We start from the raw sequence: 17,917 nt of genomic DNA, 5'->3' as shown, positions 1-17,917 counted from the left end.
TCCCTGTGGCGGGACTGAGCGGCGGCCTTCCGCTCCCCTGCAGACGCAGATGCAGACGCGGCGTCCGCTTGCAGGCCTACAGCCACCCCCCGAGTGCCGCTTAACTCACTCTCCTACCTCCGAGCACATTTCTTAACCTCTCTGAGCCTCAGGGACCTTGTCTGCCAATTGGGGTCCATGGTATTTACCACGAAAGAGTTAATGAAGTACACTTTGTGGTGAGCTTCAAATGCAATCAGGTACGCGTGGTACTTGGGCCCTTTGGTCAGCATTCCACGAACGGCAGAAACACCGGATCACATCACAGCTTACCGGCTGCACGTCTGGGATCTCATTTCGACTTCACAGCATCACCTCTGGGGAAGAGCCGTCAATGTTATTTTTAAAATTTTACAAACAAGGAAACTGAGGCCACAGACACATGTACATATTGAGATACAGATTTGTCACAGATCATAATAATTTGTTCATAAACAAGCATCCACACGAACACGCACCCTCTGATAGTGGAGCAGACACTTCAATGGCCTTATTCTCCTTTGCCCCAGAAACAGAGAGAAAGATGGGTTAGCGACAGAGGCGACAGATGGACGGTCTTGCCTGAACGAGGGGAGAGGGCCAGCGTTCTAGGGAAGGGAGAGCCGATGGGAGGAGAAGCCTTCCCTCTGACCCAGGACACGGTGTCCCCCGCAGATGGGCAGGACCTCTGCCCATCCAGGACGTCCTTCCTGGGTGCGACAGCAGGTGTGACCTCAGAGGGGCCCACACAGACCAGGAGACCCAGAGCACCGTCTGACAGGGGGACCAGGCAGAGCAGCAAGCAAAGAGGAGGAGCTGGGGACTCAGTGGCTAATCTGCCGGCCAGGAACTGGGGGCGCTGCTGGCTCTCGTCTGAGCAGCTGAGCAAACACAGCCCAGGTGTCACACGGGCCTGCACGCTGTAGTCCATACCCAGCACCCCCGCTGACCTTCACCAGGGCCCCCTGGTTAGGTCCTGCTACGTCCCTGTTGAAGAAACAGACTCTGACCTGAGGGCCTCACCCAAGATCACACAACAGGTAAACAGACGTGCCAGGGTTTAAAATCAGGGCAGCCTGCTTGGAAACTACCCCTCCGCATGCACGAGTTGAGCGGAACACAGACGGGCTGCAGGTGGTTCCCTTCCAGTGGACATGGCAGCTCAGGACCGGCATTTCCCACACTCCGGGGCAGCCCGGTGCACTGCGAGGCTCTGTGGGCCTTCCACGTCTGCTCTCAGGGTTGTCTCGCAGAGCCCCCTCTGGGTCTTCCCAGAGGCAAACAAAGCCCTTTCCCATTGCTGACCTGATGACAACGGGGTGCACCAGAACGATGATAATCAAAATCCTGCCTCTGTCTCTTCAATCCCCCGTTCTTTCATTCAGTCAGTATCCCCGAGGACCTGCTGTCAACCCAGCTCGGCTAGACCTCGGGCTTTCAGAGAAAGAAGCAGCCCTACCTTCAAGGAACGTGTAATCTGATCGCCTGAGCCTTTAGGAGCCCGTGAGGATAGGACAGGAAGAGGCCTCCTATTCCTTGGCATCAGAAATCTGACCCATTTAGTCCCTCAAGCGGGTAGCAGGAGCCTACGGTGACCACCTCTGGGCCCTGGAGACAGTAGAAATCCAGGAGCCGGGGACAGCGGCCTTGGCTGGGACGGGGTCCCGGCAGTCCTCCCAAGTGACCCCAACACAAGGTCGGTTAGGAGCTCAGAGCACCTGCCTGGGAGCCCCTGCGGGCCGGCTGTGGCGGGAGGGCCCATGCAGCAGGCCCAGGAAGGGACAGCGGAGGTGAGGACACGAGAGAGTGCAGGGCTGAGGGGCTTGCGGCACTTCGTAGCCCTCAGAGGTGTCTGAGCGGGGCGGTGGCACAGTCTTTGCTGCGCTGGAGAAAATAACCAACCTGCCCGCGGCGATGGATGTGTCGGCCGGGGGCACTGGAGGCAGGGAGTCCATTTGGGAAGTGGCCGGAGTGGACTGGCTCCCGGGGCTGGCCCAGGGCACAGGGGCGCACAGGATGGAATAGATGAGGACGCTCCTCCCGAGCCAGGCCCCCGGGGTGTGAGCGGCACTCCAGTCCTGGAGACCCCGGCTCTTCCCCGTTTGCGGCCACGCCCCCTCCCCCGCCAGCTGGGCTGGGAAAGAACTAGGTGGGGGGCGGGCGGGTTGTGCTGGTGGCCTGGGGTGAAGCCTCCCCAGGACCAACAGCTACAGTGATTGCAAGTTAAGGTGGCCGCAGCCGTGCCGCGGGAGGGATGCCACCAGGGGCAGGGGCTGTGGGCGCCAGGGCGGAGCTGGCCACACCCTGACTGAGGCTCTGCTCGCCCCGCAGTCCCCCCAGAGGACACCAGGATCGACGGCGGCCCTGTGATTCTGCTGCAAGCAGGCACCCCCCACAACCTCACGTGCCGAGCTTTCAACGCCAAGCCGGCCGCCACCATCATCTGGTTCCGGGATGGGACGCAGCAGGAGGGCGCTGTGGCCAGCACGGTGAGATCTGCGGCTCCCCCAGACCCCTCGGCCCCATCCCAGGTCGCCTCTCATTCCCACATGGGCCTGACCCAGACTCGGGGGACACAGATGTGACAGGAGAGCTTGTAGGCCGTCTGGTCCAAGCCTCTCATCCATCGTGTAGCTGGGAAGGCAGGGATCCAAAGAGGAGGGAGCTCCCAGGTTCACGGCGCATTCGGTGGCTAGCAGGGACTAAGAATAATGCTAATACCAGCTACATTAAGCACCTACTGTGTGCCAGGCACTGTGCATGCTGGCTCCTAATGGACAGTCCCTCTTAATTGTCAAGGGAGTTTGATAAGGCAGGTGTTCCTCCCAACTCGACAAAGAGGGACACTGAGGGTCAGAGAGGTTGATGCCTCGCCCAAGGTCACACAGCTGGGGTTTGCTCGGCTGTGCTCCGTTGAGCACCTCCGGCTTCGTCCTTCAGCCTCTGGTTGGCGCAGCCAAGAAGCTGAGGAGGCAGGGCTCCCACGTAGGTTGTACAGACGAGGAAGCTGTGACAGAGAAGCCATCGGGTGATGTTCTGGGTGGAGCTGGAATGAGCATCCCCATCGCCAGGTGGGCCCAGCCCTTCGCTAGGTGCCGGGGGGACCTGCTCCCCTGTGTGCCTCGGAGAGCAGTGCCAGGCAGAGCCCGATTAGCTCTGCCCTTGACAGGCTGTGTGACCTTGCCCGGGTCCCTGCTCTCTGGCCTTAGTTTCCCCATTCGACCCAGGACAGTTTGGCCTCAGTGGTGCTTAACCTTTTACCGCCAAGACATGTGTAATTTTTCTCCTGTAGGACTACAGATTTTGAAACGTTCTGGCAACCAAACGAGCTGATTTGTTAATGGCCATTTGTCGTCCACGTTCCTGCTCCCGTTTTCTAACGACAGCAGGTCCTGGCCGAGCAGCGGGGGGAGCCGGCAGCCCTGCACGGCGCTGGCCCTGCTCCCGTCCAGCAGAGGTGTGCTGCTGTCAGGGCGCAGGGCCTCCCTCGGACAAGCAGTGGGGCTTCCCTGGCACAGCTGGAATATGGCAAACAGCTCACGGGTTCCTGTGACCACATTCAGGGGCCTCAGGTTGGCCCCCCTGAGCCAGCGAGACGGCCTGTGAGCCCTTCCTGCCCCCCAGGGGCTCACGGTCTGGCAGGAGCGCTCACACACAGGGCCCCCGGGGCGAGGCAGCGTGTGCCCAGAGCAGAGCAGGACAGACGGACCGGGAGGGCCACGACGGCAGTGCAGAAGAGGGGCCTGGGGCTGCACTCACAAAATCCCAGGAATGAGGCTCGGAACCACGGGGAATGGTAGCACATGCAGAGTGGGCTCCGGTGGAAGCTGGACACGGGTCCGTCAGTTGCGTGTCATGTTCATTAGCGGAAACCGTGGGGTCTGGGAGGAGGGTGGATGGGAACTCGCTGCATTTTCTGTTCAGGTTTTCTGTACACTTAAAACTCTAAAAAATAAAGTGTATTAATTAAAAACCAAACCAAAGCCGGCCTGGGGGAGGATGCTGGGGCTGGGGGTGGGGTTCACATGCCCCTCCGGCACAAGCCTGTCTCTGGGCCGGGTCATCCTGATTGCAGTGCAGGGGGCTTCTAGCTTGACCCCGTCCCCCACTTGTCCCACCCCAGGAACTGCTGAAGGATGGGAAGAGGGAGACCACCATCAGCCAGTTGCTCATTAACCCCACAGACCTGGACATTGGGCGTGTCTTCACCTGCCGCAGCGTGAACGAGGCCACCCCGACTGGCAAGGAGACTTCCATCGAGCTCGACGTGCACCGTGAGCAGGGGTCCTGCAGCGGAGCTGGAGGGAGGGGTGGGCTGAGGAAGGGAGTGTGGGGCGCCCTCGGAGAAGCCCCGAATGCAGATCCCCCGGGGCCCCAGGGCAGATGCTCTTGGATCCCCTGGTTGGAGTACCCAGGGGCCGCGGGCCCCGAGGGCTGGGGGAAGCACCGTCGGCGAGTCAGCCAACTCCTGCGTCTAATCCAGCCTGTGACTTCCGCTGCGACTTAATCTCTTTGACCCTCAGTTCCCAATTCTGTATAGTGGAAGAAAATAAAATACAGGCCCACGATCTCTTCTCTGAAATTCCAAACTGAAACTGATTTACTGGCAAAACATGAACTAAGGTTCCCCACGGTCTCTTACTTAACCCATATGTCACTGTGAGCTGTTGCCCAGACCCTGCTGGGGGTCTTTCATAGTAAATGGTCTGTGTACACCAGCACCTTTCTAAAATTTAAAAACTCCAAATTCTGAAATACATCTAATTCCATGGGGCTCAGAGGAGGGACTTGGGACCTGTTCCTGTCTGTCGGAGCTGTGGGAGCACCTAAATGAGAGAGAGAGAGAGAGAGAGAGAGAGCGCGCGTCCGAGCAGCCAGGATGGAGCCTGCTACTCAGGGGATGCTCCTTACAGCCCCTCCGCCCAGAAAAGGGAGGGAGCTGGGCAGGGGCTGGAGATGCCCCACCCCCATCCCTTTCCGTGAGCCACGCGAGGCCACGCTGACGCCTCGTGGCCACAGTGCACCATTACATCCGCTAATTGTCTCTCCTGCAGCAGCCTGGGTCCCGGCCCCCTAGCCGGCCCCCTGGAGGCTCCGTGGGGTAAAGGGGAGGAAGATGGCTTCTCTTTTGGAGCGGCTTCACTACAGACTCCAATTCCCAGATCTCTGCACAGGGAGAGGGCTGGGTGTGTGTGTTAGGAAGAGAAAGAAACCTGGGGGACAGAAAAGACCCTTCCTGTCCCCTGCTTTGCAGACCCTCCCACGGTGACCCTGTCCATTGAGCCACAGACGGTGCAGGAGGGGGAGCGCGTTGTCTTCACTTGCCAGGCCACAGCCAACCCCGAGATCCTGGGCTACAGGTGCAAGGGGTGGGGGCTGGGAGCACCCTGCGCCTGGAGTGGGGGGTGCCGGAGTGCAAGGGGGGCCTGGGGGCACCCTGCGCCTGGAGTGGGGGGTGCCGGAGTGCAAGGGGGGCCTGGGGGCACCCTGCGCCTGGAGTGGGGGGTGCCGGGGTGGGGGTCGTGCTACTGGATGTGGGTGAGAGGGGGCCAAGCCCTGATCCCCACTCTGTGTTGCCTTCACCCCAGGTGGGCCAAGGGCGGCTTCTTGATTGAAGATGCCCACGAGAGTCGCTATGAGACAAATGTCGACTATTCCTTCTTCACGGAGCCTGTGTCCTGTGAGGTTCACAACAAAGTGGGGAGCACCAACGTCAGCACCTTAGTAAACGTCCACTGTGAGTGGCCGGAAGGGCAGGGGTGGATGGGGAGGGCAGGGACCTTTGAAGGGTCTGGGGTAGGGGTGGGGGGACAGGGGACAGCTCAGGGGAGGTGGCAGAGCAGCAGAAGGAAGAGAGGATCGGCTAGAGCTGACCCCCCATGAGACTGAGTCCCTAGCAAGTGCTGTTTTCTACACAGTTGCCCCCCGGATCGTAGTTGACCCCAAACCCACGACCACAGATATTGGCTCTGATGTGACCCTCACCTGTGTCTGGGTGGGGAATCCCCCCCTCACCCTCACCTGGACCAAAAAGGATTCAAACATGGTAAGACGCCTGCTACCCATCTTGAGCGCGGGGAGGAAGGAGTCGGTCACAGGTGGGAGAGCAGGGGTGGGGCGAGGCTGGCGCAGCATTACTTTTCAAGTCGAAGCTAGAGTGTTTCCAGGGTCTTGGGATTTGGAGGAGGCGGTCAGTGCTCGGGAGCAAAACCCACTTGTCCCCGCAGAACAGCTGGCAAGTTCAGTGACCATGGGAGGGACGGGGGACCTATGTGTGGGGGAGGGGGGAGGGGTGGTTTCTGCAGCTCTACAGACCCCTGCATTAGATAGTTCGGGCTGGAATTGCAGGAAGAGGGATTTCAGGGTGAAACTTCCTGCCTTGTTTGGCAGGGAAAGCTCTAGAACAGACCGTCAGAGAGGCTGCGTTCTCTGGGAAACCACGCAGCGCCAGCTGCCCTCTCTGGCCTCCGCCCTTCTCAGCCCACTCTTGCAGAGACGGCAGGCCTCAGTGCGGCCCTGTTTAGAGTCAGGGGATGCACCCTTTGCCCTTCTGGGAATTCACTTGTGGCCCTTCCTGCTTTCTTCCCGATGCCTCCGATGCGGGGCCCCACTCGGACCCAGGGGCCCAGGCCTCCTGGCTCCCCACCCGAGGCTGCTCTCTCTGCCCAGGTCCTGAGTAACAGCAACCAGCTGCTGTTGAAGTCAGTGACCCAGGCCGATGCGGGCACATACACCTGCCGGGCCATCGTGCCTCGGATCGGCGTGGCCGAGAGGGAGGTGCCCCTTTACGTGAACGGTGAGCGGCCTCCGGGGCTGGGCCTGGGTGGGCGTGCTGCGATGTCCCGCCGGCCCTGACCGCGTCTTCTTGCTCACAGGGCCCCCCATTATCTCCAGTGAGGCGGTGCAGTATGCTGTCAGGGGTGACGGGGGCAAGGTGGAGTGTTTCATCGGGAGCACGCCGCCCCCGGACCGCATTGTGAGTGCCGCGACTGTCACAGGGCCCGAGGACAGCCAGCCACCTGGAGGCTGCGTCCCTCTGCCCCCGTCCCTGCTCACGTGCCACTTCCCCCTCTCTCACTTGTCGCGTGACCCTGAGCCAATTACTGAGTGTTTTGATCCTCAGTTTTGTCATCCACAAAATGGGGGCAGTGTCCCTGCCTGATGGCCGCAGCAACAGGTGTGAGAGGCCGGGGCGCCCCGGCTGCTCTCTCTGCCTCATCTCCTTCCCTCTCCTCAGCCTCCTTCCACCCTGCCCCTGGGTTCCCCGGCCCTCTGCCCCCTTCTGTCTTCCTCCTCCTACCCGCTCCCTCTCCCCCCTCCGTTCTCCTCTTCCCCACACCATGCGCCATTAGTTCCTCCCATGACCATTAACCGTCAAACCCCTCATCACATTTAATGACCATTTGGCTAACTCCAGGGCTGCCCAGGGACACTTCATTACCACGGCCGCCTGGGCAGCGGGCGGCTCGGCTCCCAGGGGCTTTCCTTGCAGAGCTAGGAGGATTGATCCCTGGAAAGGAGCCAGTGCTCAGGGAGGGGACAGGAAAGGGGTGTCCCGACCGGGAACTCAGGGATGGAGGAGGCTGCGAGAGATCCTCCCTGTTCTAAGAGTCTGGGATGGGTCTCCAGAGCCCCCCGGGTGGGTTCGTGTGGGGCCGGCTGCGGCTTGGCTACAGGTAAAGCTGAAGACTCTCAGACCACCAGAGCTGGACAAACCCCGGGCATCCAACTCCGGCCTGGTTCTCTGCTTTTACAGATGAGGACACGGAGGCCCAGAGAGGGGAGGGGAGGCCACACAGGGGCTCGAGGGAGAGCCAGGCCCAGGGCCGCATGTTGACTCCCCATCCAGGACATCAGGGCTGCCAAATATTGGTTCACTGGCCCAGCCGCACCTGCATCCATGGGATTGTTAGAAAAATAGAGATTCCTGGACCTCTCCCCTGGAGTTGCATATTTAAGAGTTAAGCTCCAAGAATCTGCATTTTAAAGAATGTCCCTAAGCATATCTGCATGTTCCTGGCATACATCTCCATTGTGTTGGCAGCCACTGTTTCCCTTAGACTGGAGATCCCATGCCAAGGCTTGAGGCAGCAGGTGTGACTTGGGTTTGTTGCAGAGTGAGCGCTGCGCTGGGTTGAGGGACACACAGGGCACACGGGACAAGGATGCCTGGAGGGTGGGTCAGCTGTTTCTGCCACCTGCTCCTTCCTTATCCCCCCCTGCCCTCCCCACCCCAGGCCTGGGCATGGAAGGAGAACTTCCTGGAGGTGGGGACCCTGGAGCGCTACACGGTGGAGAGGACGAACTCGGGCAGTGGGGTGCTGTCCACGCTCACCATCAACAATGTCATGGAGGCAGACTTCCAGACGCACTACAATTGCACGGCCTGGAACAGCTTTGGGCCCGGCACGGCCATCATCCAGCTGGAAGAGCGAGGTGACCATGACCAGGGTGCGGGGCAGCTGGGGGTTCTGCTCCCTCCTCCCTCCCCTGGCAGTCCTCATGGGGAGACAACTCTCCTGGGACCTACCCTCCAGAGCCTGCGCTGATGCTCACCTGGGGAAAACCACCCCCTTTTTTAAACATTCATTGAGCCTCCCCTCTGCGCCGGGCCCCGCACGAGGGGCAGCCGGGATGGCAGTGCCCAAGACGCGGTCCTGCTCCTCGAGGGGGTTTTGGGTCAGTGGAGGAGCACACAGAGTGGGAGCAAAGGACTTCAGGTGGAGAAAAGCAGATGCTTCATGAAAGGGTGTACTACTACCGACCTCATGGGGTTGGCGTGGGGATGAAGTGAGAATATCTATAAAACACCAGGCACGTGGCGGGCGCCCAGGAGCTTGTGGTGCCCCACCTCTTCGAGAATCCTTCATCTTCTAGGAGGCACACGCTTCCTCCCTTAAGACGCTGCATGTCGAAGGAGAAATTGCCTTTGACTTTTTTGGAAGCTCTGACGAGGGAGAGAAAGGAGGGGGCTCCCGTCAGGTGCGTCTTAGCTGAGAGAGCCAGCGAGGGGGTGGTGGGGAAGAACGGAGCGGAGGGAGTGCGGCAGGACCCAGCGAGGAGGGGAAGAGCCTCCCGAGGATCTGATCCATCCAGGACTGCCAGGAAGGGAGAGGAAGCTGGAGGAGGTTCCCTGGGTCCTACTCAGCTCTGGGGAGCAGGGAAGCCAAGGAGAACTGTGCGAGCCCTGGGAGGGCGGGTGCTGGTGCTGCCCTGGCCATGGGGTGGGGCCGGGGAGGTGGTGAGAGGTGGGGACATGGGTGACAGGTTGGAGTCTGTGGAGACAGCTAACCTCAAAGAGCAGCCCAGCCCAGGAAGCCGAGGCCAAGCCTCGCAGGCAGGTGGGCTGTAGAGGGGTGGGTGGGCCCCCAGGGCCAGGATCACACTGTGTCACAGCTGCAGGGATGGGACATGGCCATGCTCCCAAGCCTGATCAAGCCAAAGCTCAGGCCTAAACCCAGACACAATGCAGACCTTCCCCTCCAACTGCCCCTGACTTGAGCAAACACCGTTCCTGTCCGTGGATATCGGTGGAGCTCTGGCACCTGGCCTTCAGGTCCCCGTGAGCCACCAGCCTCACCCCAGCCTCTCCTTCCCTCTGAAGAGGTGCTGCCTGTGGGCATCATTGCCGGGGCCACCATCGGTGCGGGCGTCCTGCTCACCTTCTTCTTCATCGCCTTGGTATTCTTCCTCTACCGCCGCCGCAAAGGCAGTGAGTATGGCCCCCACCGCGCGCACACACACAGCGGCCCCCCCCACGGGGCGCCCCCCCTCCCGCGCGCGCGCACACAGCGGCCCCCCCCCCCCGCAGACGGACCCCCGCGCTCCTAGGCCTGGCCCGTAGCGGCTGGCAGAGCGCGTCCAGGCTGCCCTTCCCTGTCCAGGTCGCAAGGACGTGACCCTGAGGAAGCTGGACATCAAGGTGGAGACTGTCAACCGCGAGCCACTTACGATGCATTCAGACCGGGAGGATGATACAGCCAGCGTGTCCACTGCGACTCGGGTCATGAAGGCCATCTACTCGGTGAGGGTCCTGCTCCTCCTGGCCCACTCCCCTCTTCACGTTCTTGGGACCCGCCCCAGCTCTACGAACCACCTTCTCTCTGTCTTCCCTGCCACACTCACGCCCAGGCTCACACGTGCTCACGTGTGTACACACAGGCGCACAAATGCTCCTGCATATACTCACATGCACGCACGCACACATCCTCCCCGGGCTGATTCCCCTGCGGCAGAAGAGAGGCATGTGGGGCTCCCCATAGGCCCGCGCTTGGCCCCATCCTTCCCACACACAGTCAGACTTGGAAGCCCCTAGAAGTTTTCTGGTCCAACTGCCCCATAGCTCAGACGAGGAGACAGTCCTAGAGAGGGACAGTGACACACCCAAGGTCACATTGTGCATCCGTGACAAACCCGGTGCCAGGCCGGCTCTCCGGCCTCTCCCCACCCCCGGCGCCCGGAGCCTCTCCCGGGCTGGGCTCAGGCTCAGAACTCCAGTGTGCCCGGGGCCCCAAACCCCTCCAGCGGCCCCTGGGCGTGGAGCGGGGCCGGCGCAGGATGAGGCCGCCCCGGCCCTGACGCCCACCCTGCGGCTCCGCAGTCCTTCAAGGACGACGTGGACCTGAAGCAGGACCTGCGCTGCGACGCCATGGACACGCGGGAGGAGTACGAGATGAAGGTGCGCGCGCGGGGCGGGCAGGGCGCAGGCTGGGGGAGGGGGATGCGGGCTGCCGCGGGACCCGGCAGGTGCACCACGGCCGCGCCTCCACCGCGCCCTCGCCCCTCGTCCCCAGGACCCCACCAACGGCTACTACAACGTGCGCGCCCACGAGGACCGGCCGGCGTCGCGGGCTGTGCTCTACGCGGACTACCGCGCCCCCGGGCCCGCGCGCTTCGACGGGCGCCCGGCCTCACGCCTCTCGCACTCGAGCGGCTACGCGCAGCTCAGCTCGTACAGCCGCGCGCCCGCGTCCGACTTCGGCCCCGAGCCCGCCGCCCCCGGGCCCGCCGCCCCCGCCGGCGCCGACTCGGCCGGCACGTTGTCCTATGAGAACTACGACAAGTTCAACCCGCACCCCTTCCCCGCGGCGGCGGGCTACCCCACCTACCGACTGGGCTACCCCCAGGCGCCGCCGTCCGGCCTGGAGCGGACCCCGTTCGAGGCGTACGACCCGATCGGCAAGTACGCCACGGCCACCCGCTTCTCCTACACCTCGCAGCACTCGGACTACGGGCCGCGGTTCCAGCAGCGCATGCAGACTCACGTGTAGGCCCGGCGCCCGGCCGGGGCGCCTCTGCGGGGCAGAGGACGAGGCTCTCACAGCCGTTCCCTGATATTCAGGGGCGTTGCGCGTCGCTCCCGGCCCGGACCAGCCTTCCTCTGCCGCCGCCGCGGCCACTGCGGCAGGTGGGGAGCAGGTCTCCCGGAAACACCCCGTCCCGAGGATGGTGCTCTGTGCATGCCCCAGCCTCCTGGGCCTGCCCTTCCCTCTTCTTCGGGAGGACGTGTCTCTTCTGACCTGTGCTCTCGCCTGGCCCCAGCACGGGGACAGGGAAGCGAAGGTTGTGCAGAGCAGAGGGGGCACTTTTTAGCATTCCCATTCTGCCCCACCCCTTTGGTCTCCCCTAAGTGGACAGGGATGTGTGACGATGAGCAGGCGTTGGCCTAGGGGGACACGCAGTGGGGGGTGGGGGTGGCCCAGGCACAGATATGTGGAAACACGTTTGCCTGGCCAGCCCCTCTGTCCTCTGCATTCATACCCCGGCAGCATCTTCCCTTCCGCGACTGCAGAAGGGACCTTGGATTGATTTTAGCTGTCCACAGAACAGCCCTGGCACTGAGTTCAGATCCGGCCCTCGTTCAGCTGGGATTAAAGGGCCAGCTGTCCTGGCTGCTCATCGTGGACACCTGTCTGTCAGCAGAGGATCCAGATTTGTCCAGTAGCCCCTTTCTCTCTCCTCTGTGCAGGGCCAGCCAGTTAGATCACGGGGTCCCCATGCAGAAAGGAACGGTGGGGGAACCATGTCCTGACTCACCAGCAGGAAGGCTGTGTGCTTCAAAGCGGTTTCCAGAACCCCCTCTAGAGGAGCCCCTTCCCTCCCCAGCCTGCCCTGTATCCTGGCTTTAACTCTTGAGCCTATCTGGGGAGTGGTGGTGTGAGGGTCGGATGCTATAGGCTATTTTTCAAAGACAACAAAAAACAATGAAAACCTCATTTGGGGAGAAAAAAAAAAAAGCTGTAGGGAATCCCCCGCCCCAAGTCCCAGTGGGAAGGCAAGGGGCCACCTGCTCTCCTCCAGATTCCTAGCACCGTCCATTACTCTGAATTTCCAAGCACTTTGAATCCATTTTTAAACATTCAGGTGGAAAGACCTGTCCCCGATGGGCTCTGACAGGCTTAGGGAGGGGGCCTGGCTCTCAAGACTGCTTGTCCTGCCCACCAGCTGGTCGGGGAGGCCACCTTCCGGGGGCATGGGTGATAGTCTCTGCAGACAGGTTTTGGTTTGTTAAGTGTCTTTTTTTTCTTGGACCAATCAGATTCCTTCTTCCACTTTCAGTGCCTTGAGTGCCCAGCTTTGGTTGACCGGCCCTGTGTGGGGGGCCACGGGGGATGGGTATTGCAAGCCCCAGACACGGCGTCAGGTGTTGCAGAGTTTCCGGGACGGCGGGTGAGGGGCCCGGAGAGGGAGGAAGGTGGCACGGGAGGGCACTGCAGGCAGTCACGCCCATGCTGTCCCCACACACACATTCCACATGGTCATTCTCAGCCGCCGCCTCTGACCAAAGAGAACTGTGCCCCCGCCCCGGCCTCCTCTTCTCCCGACGGGCGGGGCCTTGGGGGCAATCCCCAGAACGCGCTTTGCCCTCTCTCCTGGTCACCACTCATTAGTCATGTTTGCTTTAATGAGTTACATGCTCATCAGCCACGGGCCATCACCACCCTTGCGGATGGGTCTGTGGGGTGACATTCCTCACTGTCCCCGCTCGTAAGGACCAGCTAATGCCCAGGGAGAAAGTAGCTCAGTTCCAGCCTGGCAGGCTGCCTCTCCCCTTCTGCAGCAACAGGGGCAAATCCTGGGTGTCTCTTGGGGGTGGGGGGGCATCGTCCCGGCTCCAGCTGCATTCCACCCCTACCCCTGGGAGCTGACCCCTCCCTACAGAGTCATTTTATGTGAGCCCTGGGAGAAGGTCTGGTAAGGATGCAGGTTCCTGTGCAGATGAATTCACGCATATTCTGATTATCTTCGCAGAAACAGAAGCCATGTGTAATCCAAACAGTTAAAGTCTAAAGATGGTGATGGCTCTTTAAACAGGAATATTCCAAAAAATATTCATTTGTATTTGGGGTTTGGCCACATTCTGTTTCCTCCCTTTTATTAGTGCTGGGTCCATTCTGTTGAAATGATGAAGAGCAGGGGCCCAGGGTCACTAGCTAACTCAGCTGACACTACAGGGACCATTAGTTTTCAGAAGCCTGTGACCAGAGCTCCTTCTCTGCTCTCTGCTCTTTAACCCAGTAACCGGCCCCTCCTGGGTATGGAGCGTGCACAGTGCCAGGCACAGAGAGACAGCAGCGCCCCAGGCCCTCTCTGCCCTCTGCAATTTGCACGCTGTTCGTCTGATCACAATTGGAACTGGGGCCTGCCTGTTGGGCCAAACGGAATTGCTTTTCTGGGGAGTGGAAGGCGCCCTTGAACGTAGTAGAGCTTTGCCGTTGGAGGCTGGGGCCCTCCAGCAGGGTGCCGAGAGTACTTGATATGGTCACCTTGGTGATCCTGATCGCCTTTGATATTCTCATCTTAGTGAGAAGAGCAAGGCGCTAAGGGTCAGGAGATCGGGGACCCCAGCTTCAGGATGGGGTGAAGTGACCTTGGCCTAACCTCTTTACGTTTGCTGCCCCCGATTTTCTGGCCTTAAAAATAGGGGGAGGGTTGCACAACCCTAGAATTATTCTGCTCTTGCTGTATTCATTCGGTGAGGTGGAGGGCCCAGCCACCCCTGGTGAGGAGCTGGGAACAGGACGTGAGCAGGGAAGGGATGGGGGTGGTGGAAGGTTCTACTCTCTTGAAAAAAGCTTTCACTGTGGGCCTCTTGCTGGAAGTGCTGCGAGTAAGTTTCCACTAGGGTCCCCTGGATGCCAAACGGCGACAAAGCATACCCTGAGCCTGGGTGAGATTGGTGTGCGCTTATCCTCTGACGATTGGGAATGGTCGCTCACATTGGGAGCCCACTCAATTTTGCCGGTGTGGCAAAGGCGTCTGTGGCCGGGGTGGGGCAGGGAGACTCCACCACTGGCGCCCTGGCTTCGGGCAACTTTGACCGAGGGGAAGCTGGGAGTAGCCACCGTCCACGCCGTCCTTAGGAGCCCAGGGACGGCGCAGCCCTCTCACTGAGGAGGTGAACCTGCCGGCCAGGGTCTCCCGAGCCAGGTGGTGCGCTGTGAGCATGGCTGACCCCTCTGTGAAGCAGTAGAGGGAAGAGGGTAGAGCAGTTTTGACATAAACTCTGGATCTCGAAGAGGCCCTGGTGATTGTGGGTGAGCTGCAGTCTCTCCCCTCGCGGTGGGGCTCAGACTGCATCCTGAATCCTGGATCCCTCTAAGCCCAGCCCCAGAGCCCTTGTGAGGTCAGGAAGGGGAGCCAGCAGGGATGGAGCAGTGCTCCCCCGAACGCCATGCCTGGGGTGGAAGAGGTCAGCTTGACCCCCCATCTGCAGGCCCATCACTTTGAGGGCCGCATTCCAGGACTGAGCGCCCTGCCCGGCCGTGGAAACCGAGGCTTCTCTACCCCTCTAGTGCTGTGTTTCCCCGGCCGGTCCCCGCCTTGAGCCTCTTGTTAGGGAATCACCTGAAAGGTGTTAGTGAAGGCCCTGACTGGTGGGACCAGTGAGGAGATGGTCACGGGACACTCCATAGACCGAGGGATGTAATTTGGAAAGGCATCTGTTTTTGTGAAGAGGCTATAAAACTCGCATTTAAGTATCCCCCTCCCTTGTCCCTGCCTTCCCCTGCCCTCCAGAATGGGGGGGTTGGAGGAGGTTCCCATTTTCTTGCATCACTGTGAGGGAGCTCCAGGTCCCGTCCCTGGAGAAAGCATTGCTGTGCAGAAGTCACAGGCCATATGGGCGGCTCTGGTACAAGCCTGCCCTTAAAAATAATAACAGTAATAATAATAATAATAGTAGCTCCGTTTGCATAGAACTACCACGTTCCCGCCAGCCTCCCGCCCCTGCTCCTGGCTTTTCGCTGGCCACAACCATGGGCCTTTTCGAGGGTCGGTGGGCTGTGGGGCCTTCTACCTGTTTCTGGAGATCAGACGCTGCCCCGGGAATACCCGCCACTGGGGAGAGCGCAGCCGAGCGCCGCCCGGAGGCCTGGCTGCACCAAGTCCACCCAGAGGAGCCCTGGGGCCCCGAAGGTCACGCTCTCCACCCCGACCACCCTCGGGGTCACAGCCTCTACTTCGGGCTCCAGTTGAGTTTTCTCCCCCCAAACCCCAATAATAAATGGATCCATGATGACAAGAGAAGAGAAAAAAATATTATTTTTGTTAGGACAGACCATCGTAGGTTTTTAGCAATGTGTGTCTGTGTGTCCTCACGCCTTTTCCTATTCTGCCTGTTTTCATTTTCCTTTTTTTTAAATATTATGTACTATATTTTTAGTCTCAAACACACTATATATTATATATATTTAATTTTTTTATATATATAAATATAAATGTTTTAAAAAGCACCATGTTTTGTGTTATTTAAGGCATGAGCAGCTCTTGTTACTTAAAAGCTTGCCTGATTTGGGGTGAAATGGTCAAATTTGGGGAAAAGAGAGATTTTTGGGTTGAGATTGCAGAGAGGATCTATTTGTGTCCTCCAGGTGGTTACTTATATTTGTGGCTGTCGCAGGGCCCTGCGGCCAGGGAAGCTGGCAGCTGTGGGGGGGGAGGGGGGCAAACAGCGGGAGGTCACCGCACCCTAAAGTTTGGTGCCAAATCCGATTATGGGACAGGAAAGGGGGCGACTGACCCCGGGGTCCGGATCCCGAAGGAACTGGGAGAGGGTGGGAGCCAGATGGGTTGCATTTATTAAGATGCAGAGGTTTGGGTCAGCAGCGAAGTTCCCAAACCTGTGGCCTTCTTGTTCAGAGTGAGGAGATGTGAGCAGGTGCTGTGGAGGCCCGCATGGGCCATCCCGCTGAGAAATTTGAAATCCTGGAGTGTAGTGGCCTTCGCAAGGACTTCACTTTGGTCATTTGACAGGAGCGTTTGAGGATCACTGGGGGAAAAACGGCTGTTTTCAGATCATGTTTTTTGAAAGCTATAAATCATCAGAGAGATAAAAGGCTTTATTGTTTGCATCATCCACGTAACAGCCACGCAAACCAAAGCTGGTCCACGGTAGGCATTCTGTGTGCAAGGGACACAGGACACGATCAGAGACAGAGGTAGGGATGGGAGAGCTGAAAAATGCTTTAGAGGTAATGCAACCCATTTCCAAGAAGGTCGGAGGTCACAGTCAGAGGCCCCGCTGACGGAGGGGCTGGTGCAGTGGGAGCCGTGGGGCCACGCCGTGTCCAGGACCAGGAGCCTGTCGGTGGCTTGAGGCTAGTCCCACGTGGGCAGGAATGAGAGGCCCAGGTGCAGGTGGACCTGGGGGCTGCAGCCAGGTAAGTTGAACTGGGGCAGGTAAAACCTGGCATGATAGTTGGGGGCCAGAAGCAAACAGAATAGAGTAAGCAAAAAAACAGAGAAGAAGCAGGTGTGCAAACATGGAGACCCAGGTGAGTCCGTTAGGCCGAGTCGTGTGCGGTGGGTCCGAGTGGGAGGCACCTGCTTCCTCTCTGCATCCCCAGAGCCCAGCACGGGGCCAGCAGGCTCTTGGGGACAAGCCTGTGCGCTGTAGAGGGCACCACTCTGCTCCTGACACAAAGGCACCACAGGAGCTTGTCCCATGTTTTAGGCCTCTGCCTGTGACGGGGGCCCCAGCCGCTCTCTTTAGTCACCCCCAGCTTGAGGACAAGTGGTAATCACCAAGCTCGGCAGAGTCTGAAAAGCCACTCCCTCCTTGTGAAGTCCTCTAGCCCGAGGCACAGACAGCCTCCTGTCTGTCCTTCCTCACCAAAGTCTGAAGTTCAGGTCCCCACTGATCTCCATCCAGACCATCTTCCCAGAGGACGGGCTCATGCAACTCTCCCCGTCACTCCCCCAGTGTTTTTGCCATTAGATGGAGTGCTGCCCTGGGGGCATGCCCCACCGCTCCGCCCGCCTCTGTGCTGAGGCCTCAGGTCTCCTTCTCTGCCTGGAATGCGCCTGTCCTTTTGCCTCCTCATTTCCAGATTGTACTCATCTTTAGGGCCCAGCTCAAAGGCCCTCTCCTCTAGGAAGCCCTGCCTGACTCATTATTGATTCACCTTCGCTCCCTCCCGGGAAGTCCCGGGACAGGTGAGCTGCAGGGGGCTGATCTCATTTCCAGCTGTCTGCTCCGAGGGCAGGGTTATGCGTAGGACACATTAGCACTATCCTCTTAAAATAAGGGCGCTTGAACACAGAGATCATGTATCACGTATTTTAGGATCCTAACCACCTGGCATACAGTGGCTCTGTGTGTGCTGGAGGGATGTGGATGGCGAGAAGGAGAGGAAAGCCAGCAGCCCCGTGCACGCAGGGCACTGAGCTGGGGTGGGGGGGGCGCGCCTCGAGGACGTGGGGTTTCATGAGGCAGGACAGCATGGTGACTCAAAGCATGGGCTCTCAAGTGAGTTTGCACAAGGTTGGACATGGCCAATGCCCGCTAACGTTGGGTCTCTCCGAGCCCCCTGGCTGTTGGACAAGGCCAACCTGACTAGTTTGGGCCAGTGTGCTATAAACAGAAGTGACTTGTCACTTCCAGACCAAAGCTCTTAAT

At 59.7% G+C, this 17,917-nt stretch overlaps 1 protein-coding gene across 3 annotated transcripts in view; it reads left to right on the top strand.

Annotated features, from left to right (window-relative positions):
* Window positions 1-15,752, top strand: part of KIRREL1 (kirre like nephrin family adhesion molecule 1) — an 87,474-nt gene extending 71,722 nt beyond the window's left edge. For 2 of the 3 annotated variants that reach the window (XM_081825360.1, XM_081825362.1), the window contains exons 4-15: window positions 2,350-2,507; window positions 4,142-4,292; window positions 5,273-5,378; window positions 5,607-5,755; window positions 5,937-6,064; window positions 6,640-6,814; window positions 6,894-6,994; window positions 8,256-8,454; window positions 9,623-9,730; window positions 9,903-10,042; window positions 10,619-10,696; window positions 10,812-15,752. In XM_081825360.1, the coding sequence (XP_081681486.1) occupies window positions 2,350-2,507; window positions 4,142-4,292; window positions 5,273-5,378; window positions 5,607-5,755; window positions 5,937-6,064; window positions 6,640-6,814; window positions 6,894-6,994; window positions 8,256-8,454; window positions 9,623-9,730; window positions 9,903-10,042; window positions 10,619-10,696; window positions 10,812-11,288 (1,970 nt within the window). In that variant the 3' untranslated portion in view covers window positions 11,289-15,752. The remainder of the gene's footprint in view (window positions 1-2,349; window positions 2,508-4,141; window positions 4,293-5,272; window positions 5,379-5,606; window positions 5,756-5,936; window positions 6,065-6,639; window positions 6,815-6,893; window positions 6,995-8,255; window positions 8,455-9,622; window positions 9,731-9,902; window positions 10,043-10,618; window positions 10,697-10,811) is intronic. The other variant, XM_081825361.1, reaches the window with a different exon arrangement.
* The last annotated feature ends 2,165 nt before the right edge of the window (window positions 15,753-17,917 follow it).

This window comes from Leptonychotes weddellii, chromosome 6 (assembly GCF_054177405.1).
Source record: "Leptonychotes weddellii isolate Sample4059 chromosome 6, ASM5417740v2, whole genome shotgun sequence".
Classification (NCBI taxonomy): Eukaryota; Metazoa; Chordata; class Mammalia; order Carnivora; family Phocidae; genus Leptonychotes; species Leptonychotes weddellii.
Note: the sequence above shows the minus strand (reverse complement) of the source record. Positions and strands in the feature narration are given on the sequence as shown.